The sequence below is a fragment of the Cervus canadensis genome, chromosome 12 (assembly GCF_019320065.1).
Source record: "Cervus canadensis isolate Bull #8, Minnesota chromosome 12, ASM1932006v1, whole genome shotgun sequence".
NCBI lineage: Eukaryota > Metazoa > Chordata > Mammalia > Artiodactyla > Cervidae > Cervus > Cervus canadensis.
In genome coordinates, this window is record NC_057397.1 from 7,183,143 (window position 1) to 7,199,645 (window position 16,503).

The following is a 16,503-nucleotide window of genomic DNA, read 5'->3' on the forward strand; positions in this document are numbered from 1 at the left end:
TGGGGGTCAACCATGGCCCTGCTGCCGTGAGGAAACGGGGGGACCCAGGAGCCTTGGACACCTCTGGCTCCTCCCCAGCCCCGCTCTGTGCCTTGGGACCCGCACCCTCTCTCTGGCCCCAAGACCCTGGTCAGGACAGGGGTTTGCTGGACAAGGCCTGCATGAGGGTGCCTGGGCAGGGGTGGGGCTCGGAACCCGCCTGAAGTGAGAGCTGCGGGTGGAGGGCGGCTGCCCAGGGTGGGGGGCGCTGGGTGACCCCGGGACCAGTGAGGGGGAGTAGGCGAAGGCAGCTGTCATGGGGGGTGGGTCCAAGGCTGGTTACAGGACACCCACCTCCAATCTTCACCTCGACTTCTGGAGGCCGGTGTCACCCCCAAACACCTTCCCAACCGTGTGGATCTCAGGTGTGTGCTGAGTCGCTCAGTCGACCCCATGGAGTATACAGTCCATGGAACTCTCCAGACCAGAATACTGACTGGAGTGAGTAGCCGTTCCCTCCTCCAGGGGATGTTCCAACCCAGGGATCAAACCCAGGTCTCCTGCACTGCAGGCAGATTCTTTACCAGCTGAGCCGCCAGGGAAGCCCGTGTGTATCTCAGGAGAGGAAGTGAAAGGCTGGGGAGACCAGAGCCATCCTGGGGGCTGGCGGCCGAGGTGCGGGACTCTAGACGGTGCTCCCAGAGAGATGAGGACCAGACCCAAACAGCACACGCTTGGGAAGCAGCGGGGGCTCACAGGGACAGACGGACACGGCTCCAACCGTGCCGGCCAGTGGCTATGCGTGCTGTGGGGGGTCGCAGGAATCCCTACCTGAGCTGGGGGGGCGGCCGCCTGGCCGTGCTGGACAAGCAGAGGCAAGGATGCAGGTGACCAGCAGAGAAGCAAGGCAGGCCCTTTATTGGAGAATCTGTCACCGATACACGGACACACACAGGCCACACCCCCAAACCCGGCCTGGACCCAGCCCAGGGCCCAGGACGGCTGACACAGGGTGTCCACTCCCCGGGGCCGGGGGAGCTCTCGGTATCACCCACAGGGCCGTCTCTCCCAGCTCGGCTGCCTCGGGGTCCCCAGGAGAAGAGCCAGCCCTTGGGGGATGCCAAGGGCCAAGGGGGCCGGGGGAGGCTCCCCAGACCCACCCGGGCAGGCCCCCCTCACACTCGCCTTCCTTTCCTGCCAGCTGGGCGGTGAACCCCAGGTCATGGGGACAGGTGCAGGGACCCCAGGCCTGGGCTGGGTGGATGGGTCACACGCTGGGGTCTGGGTCAGCATCTGCTTTAGCCCAAGCTTGCGGGGGGGCCCCTGTGAGTTCCAGAGAGGACGCGGCGGGCAGACGGTGGTGCGTGCGGGCTGAGGGCCGGGTGGCCAGGAGGAGGGGGCCTCTGGTCGTCTCTCCCTGCAGGATCAGGGACCCGGGACGGGGCGGGGCGCTCAGGCTTGCGCCTCCAGGGCGCGCACGTGTACGCTGGGCAGGCAGAACCAGGATGGGGGCAGCTCCTTGCTGGGGCCGTCCTCGTGGAACCGGATGTGGAGGAAGAAGTCGCCCGTGTAGAGGAAGAGAAGCGCCCCGAGGCAGGCCACCTGGCCCGACGGCTGCACCTGAGAGAGGGGGCAGAAGTGAGAGCCCAGAGCCGCGGGGGCCCAGGCCTGGCTCCGCGGCCCCCAGGGCTTCTCTGCGCTGTCGCCCCGCCAAGCCCCTGCACCTCTCTGCGCCTCAGCTCCTGTCCCGGGAAGGAGCTGACAGCACTCCCCTCCCTGGGCTGTCTGGGGGTCAGCGAGCTGGGGAGTGTTTGGGGCCAAGGCACGTTGTCCACCGGTGACCGGAGCGGGAGGACCGTGCCTTGTGACCGCATCTGCTCCTCTGGGCACAGTCACTGCCGAGCAAGGGGGAGCTGCCCGCAGCGGGCAGGGCGATGGTGCCCCGGATGCCCCATCCCAGCTCCTCGACAGCCCTGCCTCCCCATCGTGGCCCTGCTCCTGGGACTCGCGTACGGAGACGTGAACCGTCCGGGGTCTCCGGGAGAGTCGGGTGGACGGGGGTCGGCCGCCCTGGGGGAGGGCCCCACGCACCTTGTCCAGGTAGAAGGTGCCAGAGCCCACGAAGGACACGGCGTGGTGCAGGTCGTAGTTGTGCACGCCGTTCTGGTGGTCCTGGAAGGGCACCACGCTGAGGGCGAAGGGCCCCACGCTGCGCGGGCTCCGGTTGGTCAGCCGCACCTCCAGGCGCACCGGGTCGCCGACCCGGCAGGCCGCCGCCTGGCAGTCACAGGCTTGTCCGTCCACCAGCACGTCTGCAGGGACACGGGGCACCAGAGCGTCAGGGCCCCGGCCGCCGGCCCGCCTCCCCCAATCACCCGCTCCTCCACCAGCCTCAGCTGCCGCCCGTGCTGTGCCAGTCTGGGGGAAGGACACCTGCAGGGTCCAGCCCCTGCCCTCCTGACCTACAGGCTGGGGGTCCTGGAGGGCCTCCTAGATGCCCCTGGCTCAAGGGCTAAACTCTGGCCCTGACCCCCATGGGCTCCTGCAGGTGGCAGGCAGCCAGGAGAGGGACTCAGACCTGGAGGGGACCATGCGCGGCCAAGGACCAGGCAGGGGCCCAGCCAGCTGGGCCTCTACGGAGTCACCTGCAGGGAGACCTGCCCAGAGGCCCCCTGTGAGGGCGGGGCTGGCCCTGTGGGCACCAGGGAGACGGGACAGCAGCTGGGGGGAGGCCTGGGGGTCACAGAGCAGGCTGAGCGCTGTCGGGCAGGGGGCAGGGAACAAGGGGCCCCACGGGGCGGGGGTCGGGCAGGCAGATGGGAGAGGCCACGCTGTGACCCCCGAGCAGGCCAGCTGGGGGACCTGCTCTCCGGCCCAGGCGCGAGGCACAGGCTGGGAGGTCAGTGATGAGTGTCCTGAAAAGAGGCCGAGGAGGGAGAGGCTGAGCGGCTTCTCCTGAGTCCTCCCGCTCGCCCTCACCCTCTCTGGGCCCCGGTGTCCTCTCCTTTAAGAGATAAGAGGAAAGTCTCCTTCACAGGGGTTTTGCGAGAACCAGAAACCCGAAAGCAGGGGGTCTGGGTCACCCGGCCGCCCTGTGGATCTTATCACCGTCATGCCCACATCTACCCTGGGCGCCAGAGACTGTGCGGGGCGGGCCAGGTTCCGGACCAGCTTTAATCCCCAGCCCGTGAGGACACTCTGCATTTACATAGCTTCTCCCGGCCCTTCCTCACCCGCCCAGGCTGGCGGGGAATGCGGATGGGGCAGGTGAGCCAGTGTGGTGCTGACGCGATAAGACAGAGAGCACCTGGGCCAAGGACCCAGTCCTGCCAGCCTCTCCTGGGCCGCTGTGTCCAGGAGGGCCGCAGACCACAGCCCACCTGCCGGCGGGCCACAGGCAGGACCTGGAGGGTCCCAGCCCCAGGGAGGGGGGCCCCCCCCAGGGAGGTGGGGAGTGGTGTCCTGGCCTGGAGGCCTGTCTCCTGGCCCTCAGACTGCAGGGGAGCCACACACCAGAGACCTCAATCTGAGGGCTCCGTGGGGGCGGTGGGCGGGACAGACAGAACTCCAGCTCTGCGAGGTCTAGGCTCCTCCCTGAGAGACCCCCGGAACCCTGTGCCACCAGAGTGGGGGTGTGGGAGACAGAATGACACCCCCAAAGATGTCCACGCCCTACCCCCTGGAGCCTGAGTGGGGTGTTCCCACACATGGTAAGGAGCTTGAGAAGCTGAGTAGCTTGGAGCATCCAGGCGGCCCGATGTCATCTCCGAGGCCCTTGTAAGGGCAGGAGGGCAGGAGAGAGCCCAGGGAGGCTGTGTGGCCAGGGAGGCAGAAGACACTCAGAATAAAAGGGAGCTTTGACCACACAGGGGCCACCTACGCTGGTCTCCAGGGCCCTGCCCGGCCCTCAGGCCAGGTTCCTCCCCCTCCCTGTGTTCCAATCACACTGCCTATCCACCCCAGTCCTCCTGCAGGCCCAGTCCATCCCGGCCCCAGGGCCTTTGCATCAGCCGGCACACCTGGGCCCCTCCTGGGAGAGGCAGTCTCTAACCACACAGCACAGAGCCTTCCTGCCCGGGACTGTCCCTCACTCTGCATCTCCTGACCCTTGGCATCTTCTCTCAAGTTCCCGTGTTTGCCCACCTGTTTGTTAACTGTATTCCTCTCTTCTTGTCCCAGCACCTGGGCCAGGCAGGAAGTGGAAATCAAGTCGTTCAGTCGTGTCCGACTCTTTGCGACCCCATCGACTGTAGCCTACCAGGCTCCTCCTTCCATGGGATTTTCCAGGCGAGAACACTGGAGTGGGTTGCCATTTCCTTCTCCAGGAGATCTTCCCAACCCAGGGATTGAACCCAGGTCTCCTGCACTGTAGGCAGATGCTTTACCGTCTAAGCCACCAGGGTGGAGTCTTAACCACTGAACACCTGGGCCAGGCAGGCACTCTTCTATTTCATCTTTGTTGACCAAATGAATGGATGAATCAGAGTGGGCTTTGGGGCTGGGGTCAGTTCAGCTCAGTTCGGTTGCTCAGTCATGTCTGACTCTTTGCGACCCCATGAACCACAGCACACCAGGCCTCCCTGTCCATCACCAACTCCCAGAGTTTACACAAACTCATATCCATTGTGTCAGTGATGCCAACCAGCCATCTCATCCTCTGTCGTCCCCTTCTCCTCCTGCCTTCAATCTTTCCCAGCATCAGAGTCTTTTCAAATGAGTCAGTTCTCCGCATCAGGTGGCCAAAGTATTGGAGCTTCCGCTTCAGCATCAGTCCTTCCAATGAATATTCAGGACTGATTTCCTTTAGGACGTACTGGTTGGATCATCTTGCTGTCCAAGGGACTCTCAAAAGGCTCAAATCCCAGTGGCACCCCACCCCCTTGGGCCCCCCTGGAGCTCGAAGAGACTGGGCCAGGCCCCTAGACTGTCCCACAGAGGGGACCTCAGAACTGAGCTGCCACCACCCCGCTCTGATCCCGACTCACATGCCAGGCTTTTGTGGAGGAGATTATTCGTGCAGGAGCAGCTCGTGTTGTAAGAAACCTCCTGGGAGCGGATTAGCCTCTTCCCCTGGAGCATTAAATCAGGCCGCAGTCCATCTCCTCCCGCCGCCCCCAGTCCGCTTCTCCTTCACTTTTAATACCAGCCGGAGTCACGGACTTCATTCTATCTGGCCCAGGATCCCTCCCGAAGCGGCTGCCGCGTTTATGCTACAGCACGTCGCCAGGCTCTGGCAGGAACACAGCTATAAATAGAAGGCGAGAGGAGGGAAGGGCCTGCGGGGCCCACTCCGGCGAGGGAGGCGCGGGGAGAAAGGCAGCTGGCCAGTGCCGGCCAAGGGCAGCCACCGTGGGGACGGTGGGGTGGGGGTTCACGTGGGGAGAGCGCGCAGAGGGTGGGGGAGCTGCCCGCACCCCGAGGCTGCACCTGGAGGCAGAGTGAGCACGATGTTGTCCCCCCACAACCCATCCAGAGCCTCCCCCGAGGCCAAGAACCCTCCTCCAGCAGCCTCCCGGGCTCCTGGAGGGCAGAGGGCACAGCTGTGGTTTCCACAGGTTTTGAGCAGGGATGCTGAGGTATAGAGAGGAGATGGGGCTGCCAGGGCCCTGACAGAGGGTGTTGCATCCAGGCAGGGTAGGGTGGGGCTGGAGTCCTGCTTCTGGGGTCGGGGCTCGGGCTCGGTCTTTCCTCCTTGGTTTCTCCTCTCTCCCAGGAGGAGTGGGAAGAGCTCTGCTTCCCCAGGCGGGGCCGGTTTTAGACCCCCGCCCAGCCTCACCAGAGCATTTTCATCACCTCCAAAAGCAACCCCCTACCCCTTCTCCACTCCCACCTGTCCCCCACTCCCGAACAACCAGGATTCAAGCTTCTACCTCTACAGACATCCCAGGTCTACGGACTGTCACACAAGAGTGGGTTGCCATTCCCTTCTCCAGGGGATCTTCCCAACCCAGGGATCAAACCTGGGTCTCCTGCGCTGCAGGCAGATTCTTTACCGTCTGAGCCACCAGGGAAGCCCCATGACCACACATACTCGGTCTTTAGAGCAGGCTTCTCTCCCTGAGTGTGATGCTGTTGGGGCTGTCTGTGGGCGTCCATGCCTCGCTCCTTCTCATGATGGACACGCCACAGCTGGCCGTCCACGTGTTTGTGGACGGGCACCTGGGTGTCTCCGCCCTTGTCTGTTGGGAGCAATGCCACTGTGGACACTAGAGGAGAGTGTCTGTGTGGACACAGTTCTCTGGTTCTCGAGGGCACGCACCTTGGAGCAGAATTGCTGGCTGGAGTGGCGGGGGGGGTGGGGGGGGGGCGGCGTTTAACCGGCAGAGGGATCACCAGGCTGAGGTCCCACCCACAGCGTTCAGATTCTCCACATTCCTCCCGGCACTTGTACTGCCCGCCTTTTCTGTCCAGCCATCCCAGTGTGGGTGCAGGGGCATCTCCTGCCGAAACCATGCCTGACCAGGCTGCTGCGACCCTCGTGGTCCACAGGGCGGATGTGGGCCTCTGCTGTCTGACCCAGACACAGGTTTGCAAAGGCCTTCTTTCTGGTCTTCTTCACTCATCTCTCCCTGGCTGGGAACCTTCTGGAATCCCAATCCCTTAATTCCACTTGTTCTCCGGTGCCTAGGGCTGGGCTGAGGGCTGGGATGTAGACGGGGCCCCTCTCCTGGTAAGCACAGCAGAGGACAGCAGGCTGGGCAGACCCGAGGCCCACAGAGCATCAGGACCCAGACTCCAGAGAGGCAGCTGGGAGCAGGGGCTCCAGAGCCAAGAGGAGGGCTGGGCGGAGAGCAGAGCCCGAGGACAGCAAGTCAGGGACAGGACAACGGTCAGGCTGGCCCTGCAGTGTCCACAGCGTCTCTCCAGTATGGTCCACAGAATGGGTGGGTGTGAAGGTCAGGGGTGGGCAGACACTCCTGGCACTTGAGAGACACTTGCCAGATGGCTGTGAACAGTCCACTGTGGACTTTTCAAAAGAAAAGACCTGCCTGGCGGCTCCCTGGAGTTGCACTTCCTAGGTCTGTTCTGACGTGTGTGTGCACGCACGTGTGTGTGTCCAGGGCCAAGGGCATGTTGTGAGGCATGGACAATGGGCAGGGTGGGACTCTGGGTGGAGCCTACACAGCATGTTCCTCTGGGGGCCAAAGGAGACTCGGAAAACATCAGCAGGCCCCAAGGCCACAGACAAGCCACTTTTCAGTGGTGAAGAGGGGGGCCCGTGGATTTCTTGTTCAACTGACTCATCTAACGGTCTACTCATTCCTTCCTTAGGGTTCGGCTCCCACAGTCGGCGGTGGAGGCCTGTTCTTCCCCCGGAGCCCAGACTCCCAACAAGGATGCTGTCCCGGGCTCACCTTTCTTTCTGGGCCTTTAGTTTCTTTGACAAAACTGGATGGCTAGGCAGACTTACAGTCCGATTCCGGACACAGCACTTTAGAGACACAAGGACTCCACAGGAGGAATGAGTGAGGGGAAGGCCCGAGAGGAGCGGAGAGAGTCAGGTTCTCAAAGATCTACCAAGAGGGCTTCAGCTAAGATGTATTTGAATTTCAAATTTCACAAGGCACACACATTTTTCTAGTTGACATAAATCTTGGATGGGCCTAGATTTTAGAGCCAAATTTGATTCAGGCAAGGCTAGGTTTGAGAATTAATCAAGCTTTGTCACCGTTTAAATGAAGCAAAAGAAAAAAGACCTCAAGTGAGAAAAGAACAATAGCTGAGCCTTGGAATATGGGCTGAGAACCAAGGCAAAGCCCCTAGCCAGTGAGTTTTGCTTCACCCTCCTCAACAGCAACTGTCCTTGGGAGAAGGCACAGGCAGACCTAGCAAAAACCCTGTCATTTCCAACAATCCAGGAAAAAGTGGTGAGCTTCCTCTACTGCAAACGTAGCTAGTTGCTCCATACGCAACCAAGGCAGTAGTCTTCCCTGGGTACCAATGAGAGGCAAGTCACTGACCTACTCTCTGGCTGTTAGGAAGCTCAGAGACAAGAGTGTACCAACCTAGGGCACCATGTGGGCCCTGAGCACCCACAATTCAGTCCACACACACACACACACACACTCATGCATGCACACCAGCCTCTCCTACCATGCCCAGTCCTCCAAGTCTTGACCAACTGCACCAAATATGGTTTCCCTTAGTCCAGAAGTTTTCAATGTTATTTTGCTACTTTACTGAGAGAGAGTTGGAAAAAGAGGTTAGAAGTACAGAAATGCCCTGCAGGTGGGGGTGATGGTGTTCTGGGAGAGGATCTTACACAAAAATAGGCAGTGGGCATCTGGGAAGAAGGTGTGAAACCACTCAGGCCCCCTGAGCCTCCCCCTGCCTCTGAGCCTCCCTCCCTGGGGGAAGGGGGTGGGTGCCTCTGTCTGCTGTTTGGGGGCTCAGACAGGGGGATGCGATGGGAGGGATGGACCAGGGGCAGTGCTGCCCCCAAGAGCTCAGCTCGGGCTGGCTCGTCCTGCCCGTGGGCGCTTGTCAAGGTGAGCACCGTGTGAGACCAGGGCTCTGCTCTCAAGGCGCCAAACGTCCTGTGTTTTTAACAGTCACTGAGGTAACTAATTAGTTCATAAACCAGAATGCCTCCTCCCCAGCACCCGGGAGGGAGACTGCTCCAGACCCACACGTGTAATTACCCTCCAGTTGAGAACAGCTCCTGAGGAGCCGTTTGGCTCTCTTGGGTAAATAATTTACTTTTACAACTTTTCATTAAAGATTAAAGGGAATTAAATTAAAATTAAGGCGAGCTGGAGTTGGAGGGGAGACGCGTGAGGCTGGGAGCTGGCTCATGGAGATGTTCTCGGGCTTCCTGGGCACGTCTGCACAGGGGCCGGGTCAGGGGAGCCCCAGGCAGCTGTGTCCCGCGTGGCCCATGGCTGCCCAGGGACCGTGCGAACCTGCTTCAGTGACGGAGAGAAACGCACTCGGCCCACCCCACCCGCCAGGTCAGGGGTGCCCCTGCCCGTGGTCGTCCCCCGGGCTGGCGGGCCAGGCAAGCAGGGTGGCAGAGCTCAGACCACGTCCTGGTTCCGGGAGAGCCTCCTCCCCTGATGCAGCCACAGCTCAAGGCCGGGTGGGTGTGAAGAGCCTGCGTTCCGGGCAGGGTCTTGCCGGAGGGTGCCGCGCTGCTGGCCGGCCCTCTGTCTCCTCCCTGGCAGCGCACCCCAGTCCCTGGCGGGCTCACGGCCCTGCTCACCCGCCCCGTCCGCCTGGGGGCCTGCTGGGCTGGCCCTTCCCTCACACAACACTTGCCCTTGTTCTGGTGGCGGAAGCCGGCTGGGTGTTCACCAAACCAGTCCCTTTCCCCCAGGGCGCAGCGCCTGCAACAGTGAGGCGTGGACACAGGCCTGAGTCGCGGCCAGGGGACAGTAGGGGGACAATGACACACGCCCCGCAAAGCTGGCCCACAAACACATCCCTCCTGCAGTCCCCACTCAGCCGAGTGACAGAACTAAAGATGCTGAGATGGGTCCAGGGAGAAGCCACAGGATAAGGGCGGCAGTGCGGTGGGCGGGGCCACAGGTGGGTAGGCGGGGCCAGGGCCCCCCATGAGTCCCAGACCGACCCCAACACCCACACCAGGAGACATAAAGTACGGGCTTCTGTGTTGGGGCTGTTTGTTACGGCTGCGCGGTTTATAGGCCTCCAGGGCTTGTCCATCCAAACTCTCCTTTCAGAAGGGACTCTGGAACCCGCGCGCAGCCAGTGCGCCCAGGGCGGGGCTGCGAGTCCGACGCGGGCTGGGTCCTGGAACCTGGGGGCCCCTCCCTTCCCCACTGGAACAGAACTGCCTTCTGCACGGGGAACACCACCACTGCATGCTGGAGACAGGACCTCCATTAAGTCCTCTGTCTTCAGCCTTCTCTTTCTGGACAAGCACCTCACGACTGACGATAAACCAGGGGGAAAAAAGGGACAAAAGAATGAACGCTGTGCCTGCTGGCTGGTGGCATTATGCAAAGACATCATTCTGAGGACAGCAGAGAATTTAAAATGACTCCGCTGTCCCCGAGCAGCGTCCCTACCTTTTCAATCTCTCATTTTTCATCATCTCTCAAGACTTTCTCAATAAAGCGGCAATTGCTGCCACCCAGGCAGGCCCCTCCGCGGCTCCTGCGGCTCTGCGTCCAGCCTGGTCCTCCCCACACAAGGTCGCCCCAGCCCCAGACCGCCTCCCCCGCAGGGTCAGACCGCACAGGTGGCTGCTGGCGCCAGGAGGATAGGGAGGAATCTAAGACCTTCCTTCCCAGATGAGAGAGCCGAGGGCCAGAGGGAGGGGCACGTGGGCGGGGGTCATCCCAGCAGGCATGGGAAGGGGCTGTGCAGCTGGTTTCATGCCGCTGGGCCTTTGCACAGGCTGGGGCTGCCCTGTCTGCCTGTCCAGCTCAGCCTCACCTGCGCTGCGCTCAGCTCTCGGCATTTACCTGGGGTCCTGTCTGCACAACAATGTGTGCACACCTTCCTCCATCCCCTGGTGCCCAGCAGGGCCCGGGTACCTTGGGTCTCCCCGGGGTTTGCAGACATTTTGCTGTCTGGTAGTGGGGCCAGGCCTAGAAGCCAGGTCTCTGGATTCCTGGGCCAGTCCAGAAGGTTGGGGGGTAGGGTGAGACAGCCAAGAAGAAGAGAAAGGGTTTCCACTGAGATGACATAAAAGGGTGTCAGTGAAGAATCTGCCTGCAATGCAGGACACTGGGGTTTGATTCCTGGGTGGGAAAGATCCTCTGGAGAAGGACATGGCAACACTCTCCAGTATTCTTGCCTGGAGAATCCCTTGGACATAGGAGCCTGGAGGGCTACAGTCCATGGGGGCTCCCAAGAGTCAGACACGACTTAGCAACTAAACCACCACCACCAAAAGGATGTTAATACAGGATTGATGGCCTCCAGAATGTTCTAGACCAAGCTGAAGGCTGCCTGCCGCTCCTCTTCTGCTTGCCCTTCCCCAGCGTCCTGTAACACCCCTCCTGCCATCCATCACCTCCTCACAGGACCCCCAGTGCTCTCTGCCTTGCCAGCTCCTCTGGTCCTTTCTAAAACTCAGCTCGAGCAGCACTTTCTCCAGGAAGACTTCCTGAATCACACCCAGCCGTGCACAAGGCTATATCATATGTAGCCTCATGCCAGGATTTTCCATTGACAAAATGTCTCATTGATTTGAAGCTCACTGAAGGTGAGCTCTTAGAAGGTAGGGCTCAGGGTTCTGTCACTGAACTGATGAATGAATAAGGCCTGCCTATGGCTTGCTGTGTGACATCACTTAACTTCTCTGAGCCTCTGCTCGCTCATCTATATATAACACGGGAGGAATGAGCTGGATGGCTTCAAGACAGGCTCCATGGTGCTCAGGCCTGGGCTCAGCCCTCCAAGTCCACTTCAGACCGTTCTCTCTACTGAGCCAGGGTGGCATGCGGGCTCACTTGGGATCCAGTCACTGTACCAGGACTGTCGCCCACACCCCCACCCCCGGTCTCAGACTTTTTGCACACAGCCCAGGGCCTGACACCTGCTTGGTGTTCGATCAACATTTACCATGTCAAATGGACTCTTTAAGCAGTGACAGTCAAGGCTTCCCACAGACACATAGCATCCCAGAGCGCACGGATCGCTCGGGAAGGACATGGGCCACAGGAGAGCCTGCCGAGCGGCCTCTGCTCCTGAACCACGGGAGCCGGGCCGCTGGACAGACGGCGCGGTGCTGAGCCGGCTGCCCTGCGCTGGACTAGGATCAGGCTCGGGCCACTCCTGTCCGTGAGAAGGGGCGCCCACTGGGCCCCAGCGCACTGCCCTGCCGAGACTTGGCCGCTAGCCCTTTGGCAGGTGGGCTTCAGGGCTCAGAAGGAGGCGGTAAGGGGGCCCCCCGTGCACCCTCTGCCCAGGCCGGGGCGGGCAGCACCGCTGAAAGCCCCTCGGTGGAGCACGCAGTGTGGGGTGGGTGTGGGGCTGAGGCCTGCACAATGCCACTGCCCCTCCCCTGGCCCGGGTCACCGGGGTCAGACAGGGCAGGCAGACTCCAGAGCAGACCAGCCTGCAGACGACGGGCCTGGCCAGCTGTCCACGCAGCGAGGACCTTGTGCTGGGCCTGACACCCTCCCCAGGGGCGACCCTGCAGACGGAGGCCCTGGCCCGGCTTCTCTGGCGGCACCCTGAGCATCCCAGAGGCTCCGGGGGGCTGACACACACGAGGGCCCAGCCTTTCTTGGACTAGGGCGGGCCCCCTGAAAATAAGTGTGGGCCGACCGGCTCCTGGGGGCCCGTCTCCCGGGGGCCCGCGCCAGCTCCCATCTGCTGCCCTCCATGTCCCCTCTGCCGGAGCCGCGCCTGGTGGAGACAGGTGTCCGGGGCCACTGCCTCTCCTACTGGCCAGGCCCTCCATGTGCAGAGGAGGAGCTGGGGCCAGGCAGCAACCCCGTCCCGCAGGGTGCGCTGTGGAAGGTGCCAGGGCTGGGCCAGGCTCAGGCTAAGGGGCCCCTCGGGCAGCCCTGAGCCGGAAGAGAAGGCCCTTGCCCAGGGGCCCACGGCGGACTCATGGCCTTTGCTCCCAGACAGGCCTCGTGCCACTCTGGAAGGACTGCTGGCCTCTCTGATGCACTCAGTGTCCCCAGAGGCCCCACAGCCAAGGTTTCCCCTCTCCCTGCAGGCCCCTGTGCCCTTGCTCCCTCCTCCGAGAAGCCCTCCTGCACCTGCCCAAATAGAGCACGGAGCCCCTAAAGCTCCTGCCTCCCCCAGTTCCTGGCCCTGTCTGTCTCTGAGCTGCGACTTCTTCCTTCTCAGCACCAAGCAGGGCCTGAGCCCCTCCGAGGTCACCAGGCTCCGTGAACACGCCAGGCTCCACAGCCCCAGTGGGGAGGCTCCGGGCCTTCAGTCCCCGCTCAGACCCCCCGGGGGCCTCCCTCGGCACCGGCTGACGGGATGGGAACACTCACAAACCTCTTCCGGGTCACGGCACTTCCCATCTTCTTTGGTGATGACTTCCACAGGTCTGGCCCCGTTACAGAAAGCATCAGGCCTGACCCCCGGCCCCCAGCCTCAGGCCCTGTGTTTAAGTCTGCGGAGGACAAACTTCTCACCCCCTGGGCTGGGGACCCTATGAGAAGGCCCCTCAGCTCAGGGGCTGCGACCACCCTCCGCTCCCGTAAACGGGGTCGAATCTCAGTCCAAAGCTGACAGGGCCTCACTGGTTGTTTGCCCAGTGGTTTCTTATTAACTGAAAACGAAAAATTAAAGACAAAAAGTCTCCAGAGATGCAGGAGGGAGGGGGTGGGGATTAGGGGCTCGCGGATGACCCTGGGGAGCTGGGCCTCCACCACTCCCCGGAACACAGTCACCTCCCTGGACCGCGTGCCGGGGTCCACAGCTGGGGGGCGGCAGGGCCGGGGCAAAGCGAGGCCCATGTGACCTCACCAGAGCCCTCCCCACCAGGCCGTGTCTCCGCGGCCTTCATGACCTGCCGGCAAAGGCTGAGCGAGGCTGGGAGGGGTCTGCCTGCTCCTGGGTCCCCAGCAGGTGCTCAGGAAATCCTTGCGACACACAGTGACCAGGCCCTCCCGTCCTGCAGCGGCGGGCGCGCCAGGGCCGCCACCTGCCCAGGGCCCCTGGGTCCTCCCACAGACAGGCAGCGGGGTGCGGGGCCGCCTCTTCCCTGGGGAGCTGCGGGGATGGCAGCACTATATCATTAGGGCACCGAGCTCTGGGGGGCGCACGTGACGTCCGCCCACCCTCGAGGGTTGTCAGACCCCAGTCTCCGGAGGCGGGGTCTCTGGTCTAGGAGCCGGCAGGCCCATCTGTGAGCCCCGACTCAGCTTGGGAAACACCGTGGTCGTGGCTCAGTGACTGGGACCGGCGCCTGAAGTCCAGTAAAAAAGAAACACACATTATTTGCATTCCAACTCACAGCTCATCACCAGGCCCGGGGCGTCTGTGGCCTAAATCAAACCACAACCACCCGCAAGGTGTGGAGGCCCGGGACTCCAGGCCTAAGTTGAGATTCCAAGCCAGACGGGTGTCCCCAAACTGAGTCTCCCTGAGGGAGCACGTGAATGCTGCCCGGTCAAGCCTGGGGCACTGGACGAGATCAGGGGAGGGGCTGCCGTGGATGTGCTAACCCTAACCCTAATCCTAACTACTAATCCTAACGTAACATTAACCCTAAGATTAACCCTAACCCTAATCCCAAGCCAAACCCTAACCCTAACACTAAGCCTAACCCTAACCCTAAGCCTAACCCTAAACCCAAAACTTAACCCCTACCCCAACCCGAAAACCTAACCCCCAACCCCAACCCTAATGCTAACCCCAATCCCTAACCCCTAACCCTAACCCCAACCCCTAACCCAAACCCTAACCCTAAAACCATAAACCCTAATCCTAAACCCTAACCCCTAACCCTAACCCTGTAGCACCGCTGCCCAGCCTGCCCCCACCACATCCATGAAGCAAACCCTCTGCCTCTTTCACCTCCCCTCCGCCCCCAGCAGCCCCCCACTTGCGCACACGCCCTGGTCCCTTCGTCCACCCACGTGACCCAGAGCCCTGCCTCCCCATAGACGGTCAATGGTGTCAAGGCCAGGCCCACGGTCAGAGGCCAGCCCCTCAGCTCTGAACAGGCCGGGAACTCCAGTGGGTCTGCGGACTCGCAGCCCCCCAGCCCCAAAGCCCAGAGACAAGGGGCTCCCCGTCCTTCTGGCTCAGCAAACTGTCTATAGGGCCAGAGGCCAGGAAACATCTTGGGAGATGAGTTCACTCAGCCCTGACGGTTGGGGAGCCCTGGGGCCCTGGGGATTCATCACGGGGTGGGGGGGGGCTGCTGCAGCATTCACTCTGGGTTCTGGAAGTCCCTGGGGCATGTGCCGGCCACCCTGGAGCTCCTCCTAGTGTGACGACACCCTGGGTTGTAAGACGGTAGGGTTCACCACTCACTGCCGCTGGGCTGGGCACTGGTCAGAGACTCCTGTAACCCTTGTGCCCCCCAGCACCCCGCCCCCGTGCTGCAGAGAAGGTATCAGTGTTGCCGTTTTATAGATGAGAAGGCTGAAGCCCAGGGAAGTTACGGAAAGGCTTGGCATCACCTGGGCTGCCCCACACCCGCGCTTCTGCCTGGGACAACTTGACTTAGTCCTGGCGGCCTGTCAGACTCCTCACCCCTCCAGGTAGTCTGACCTGGGCTCCAGGCCGGGCTCTCCATCCTCACCTGACCCCCAGATGGCATCACAGCTGCCCCTTCCTCCCAGAACCGCCTCCTCTGGGCTGTGAGCCCATGCCCCCTTCCCTCTGAAACCTGGCCCCCACGCCAGGCTCCTCGCAGGCCCCCCATTCTGCTCCAGTGCACACAGCGGGCCAGCCCCCTGGCCGCCCCACGTGGCATCGGATGGACCCTGCAGAGGCCACCAGATGCTCCTTTTCACTCCCACCTCCACCAACGCCACTCCACCCCCGCTTTAAGAGAGACCCCGAGGATGGGGTGAGTGTGGGGGGCTGAGGGCAGCTCCCAGGCTGGAGGGGGTCAGGGCAGAGAGAGAGGTGTGCAGGTGAGGGTCCCTGGAGGGAGGGCTTGGGGGTGGTTTTCGGAGAAGCACAGAGGAGGTGACGCCCAGCTCAGAGAAGCTTGTGAAGGAGCAGGTGCGGGGACTTTGAATCGCTGAGACTGCGTTGGGCGGGGGGGGGGGGGGGGGGGGGGGTGTTTGGTTATTCATCCTCTCTGCCCCACCCTCGCGCCCTCCTGGTTTGACTGATCAGCCTCCTACCGTCACGTGCGAGGCAGCCTGTACCTCTCTGGGCCAACACAGCACTGCTTCCAGGAGAAAAAAGGAATGTTTCAAAGCAACGTGGACGCTGACTGCGTGCCGAGTTGTCTGCTTAATTAGCAGGAAAGCCGTTTCGGCCCCAGAGCAGCACCCTGGGCATGGGACCAAGGCTTCTGACACATGGGGGCTGGTTGCCGAGGCTGGGGAAGAGACCTGCCAGGCCGGGCCTGCCACGCCGTCGGCTGGGCTCAGGGCGGGAGCACAGGTGGGGACTGCCTGCCCAGGGGCCAGATATTCAGCACCTCTAAACCAGGCCGGTCAACCAGGAGGAAGGCGCATCATGCTCCTAACCTGACACACACACCTCCGTCGTGGCCGGGAGCCCAAGTCCAGGGTTGCAAGCGTGGCCCTCGGAGTTCGGGGCTGGGACAGGACGCGGTGCAAGCACCAGGCCCGGGAGGTCCCCTCCCTCCTCACCCTGGAGGATCAGTCACTTCAGTCCTGTCGGACTCTGCGCGACCCCATGGACTATAGCCCGCCAGGCTCCCCGGTCCGTGGGATTCTCCTGGCGGGAACGCTGGAGTGGGTTGCCGTGGCCTCCTCCCTCCTCACCCTTGCTGGGGATGTCATTCCCTCCCACGTCATTCACCACCTCCGGGGCTGGTGACCCAGTTCTGGGTTCAGACCCATGGATCCCAGGCCTCTGCACCTCCCCCACCCCGGGGGGGGGAGCTCTGGCGAGCCCTCCATCACTCTCTGCTCTCCGGGCCGGGCTGTG

General features: G+C 62.3%; 1 protein-coding gene across 4 annotated transcripts in view; it reads right to left on the reverse strand.

Annotated features, from left to right (window-relative positions):
• Positions 1-861: 861 nt before the first annotated feature.
• The window catches only part of TRAPPC9 (trafficking protein particle complex subunit 9), a 384,613-nt gene continuing 368,971 nt past the window's right edge, over positions 862-16,503 (reverse strand). For all 4 annotated transcript variants that reach the window (XM_043483137.1, XM_043483134.1, XM_043483135.1 and 1 more), the window contains 2 exons: positions 2,071-2,291; positions 862-1,599 (listed from right to left, as the gene is read on the reverse strand). In XM_043483137.1, the coding sequence (XP_043339072.1) occupies positions 1,432-1,599; positions 2,071-2,291 (389 nt within the window). In that variant the 3' untranslated portion in view covers positions 862-1,431. The remainder of the gene's footprint in view (positions 1,600-2,070; positions 2,292-16,503) is intronic.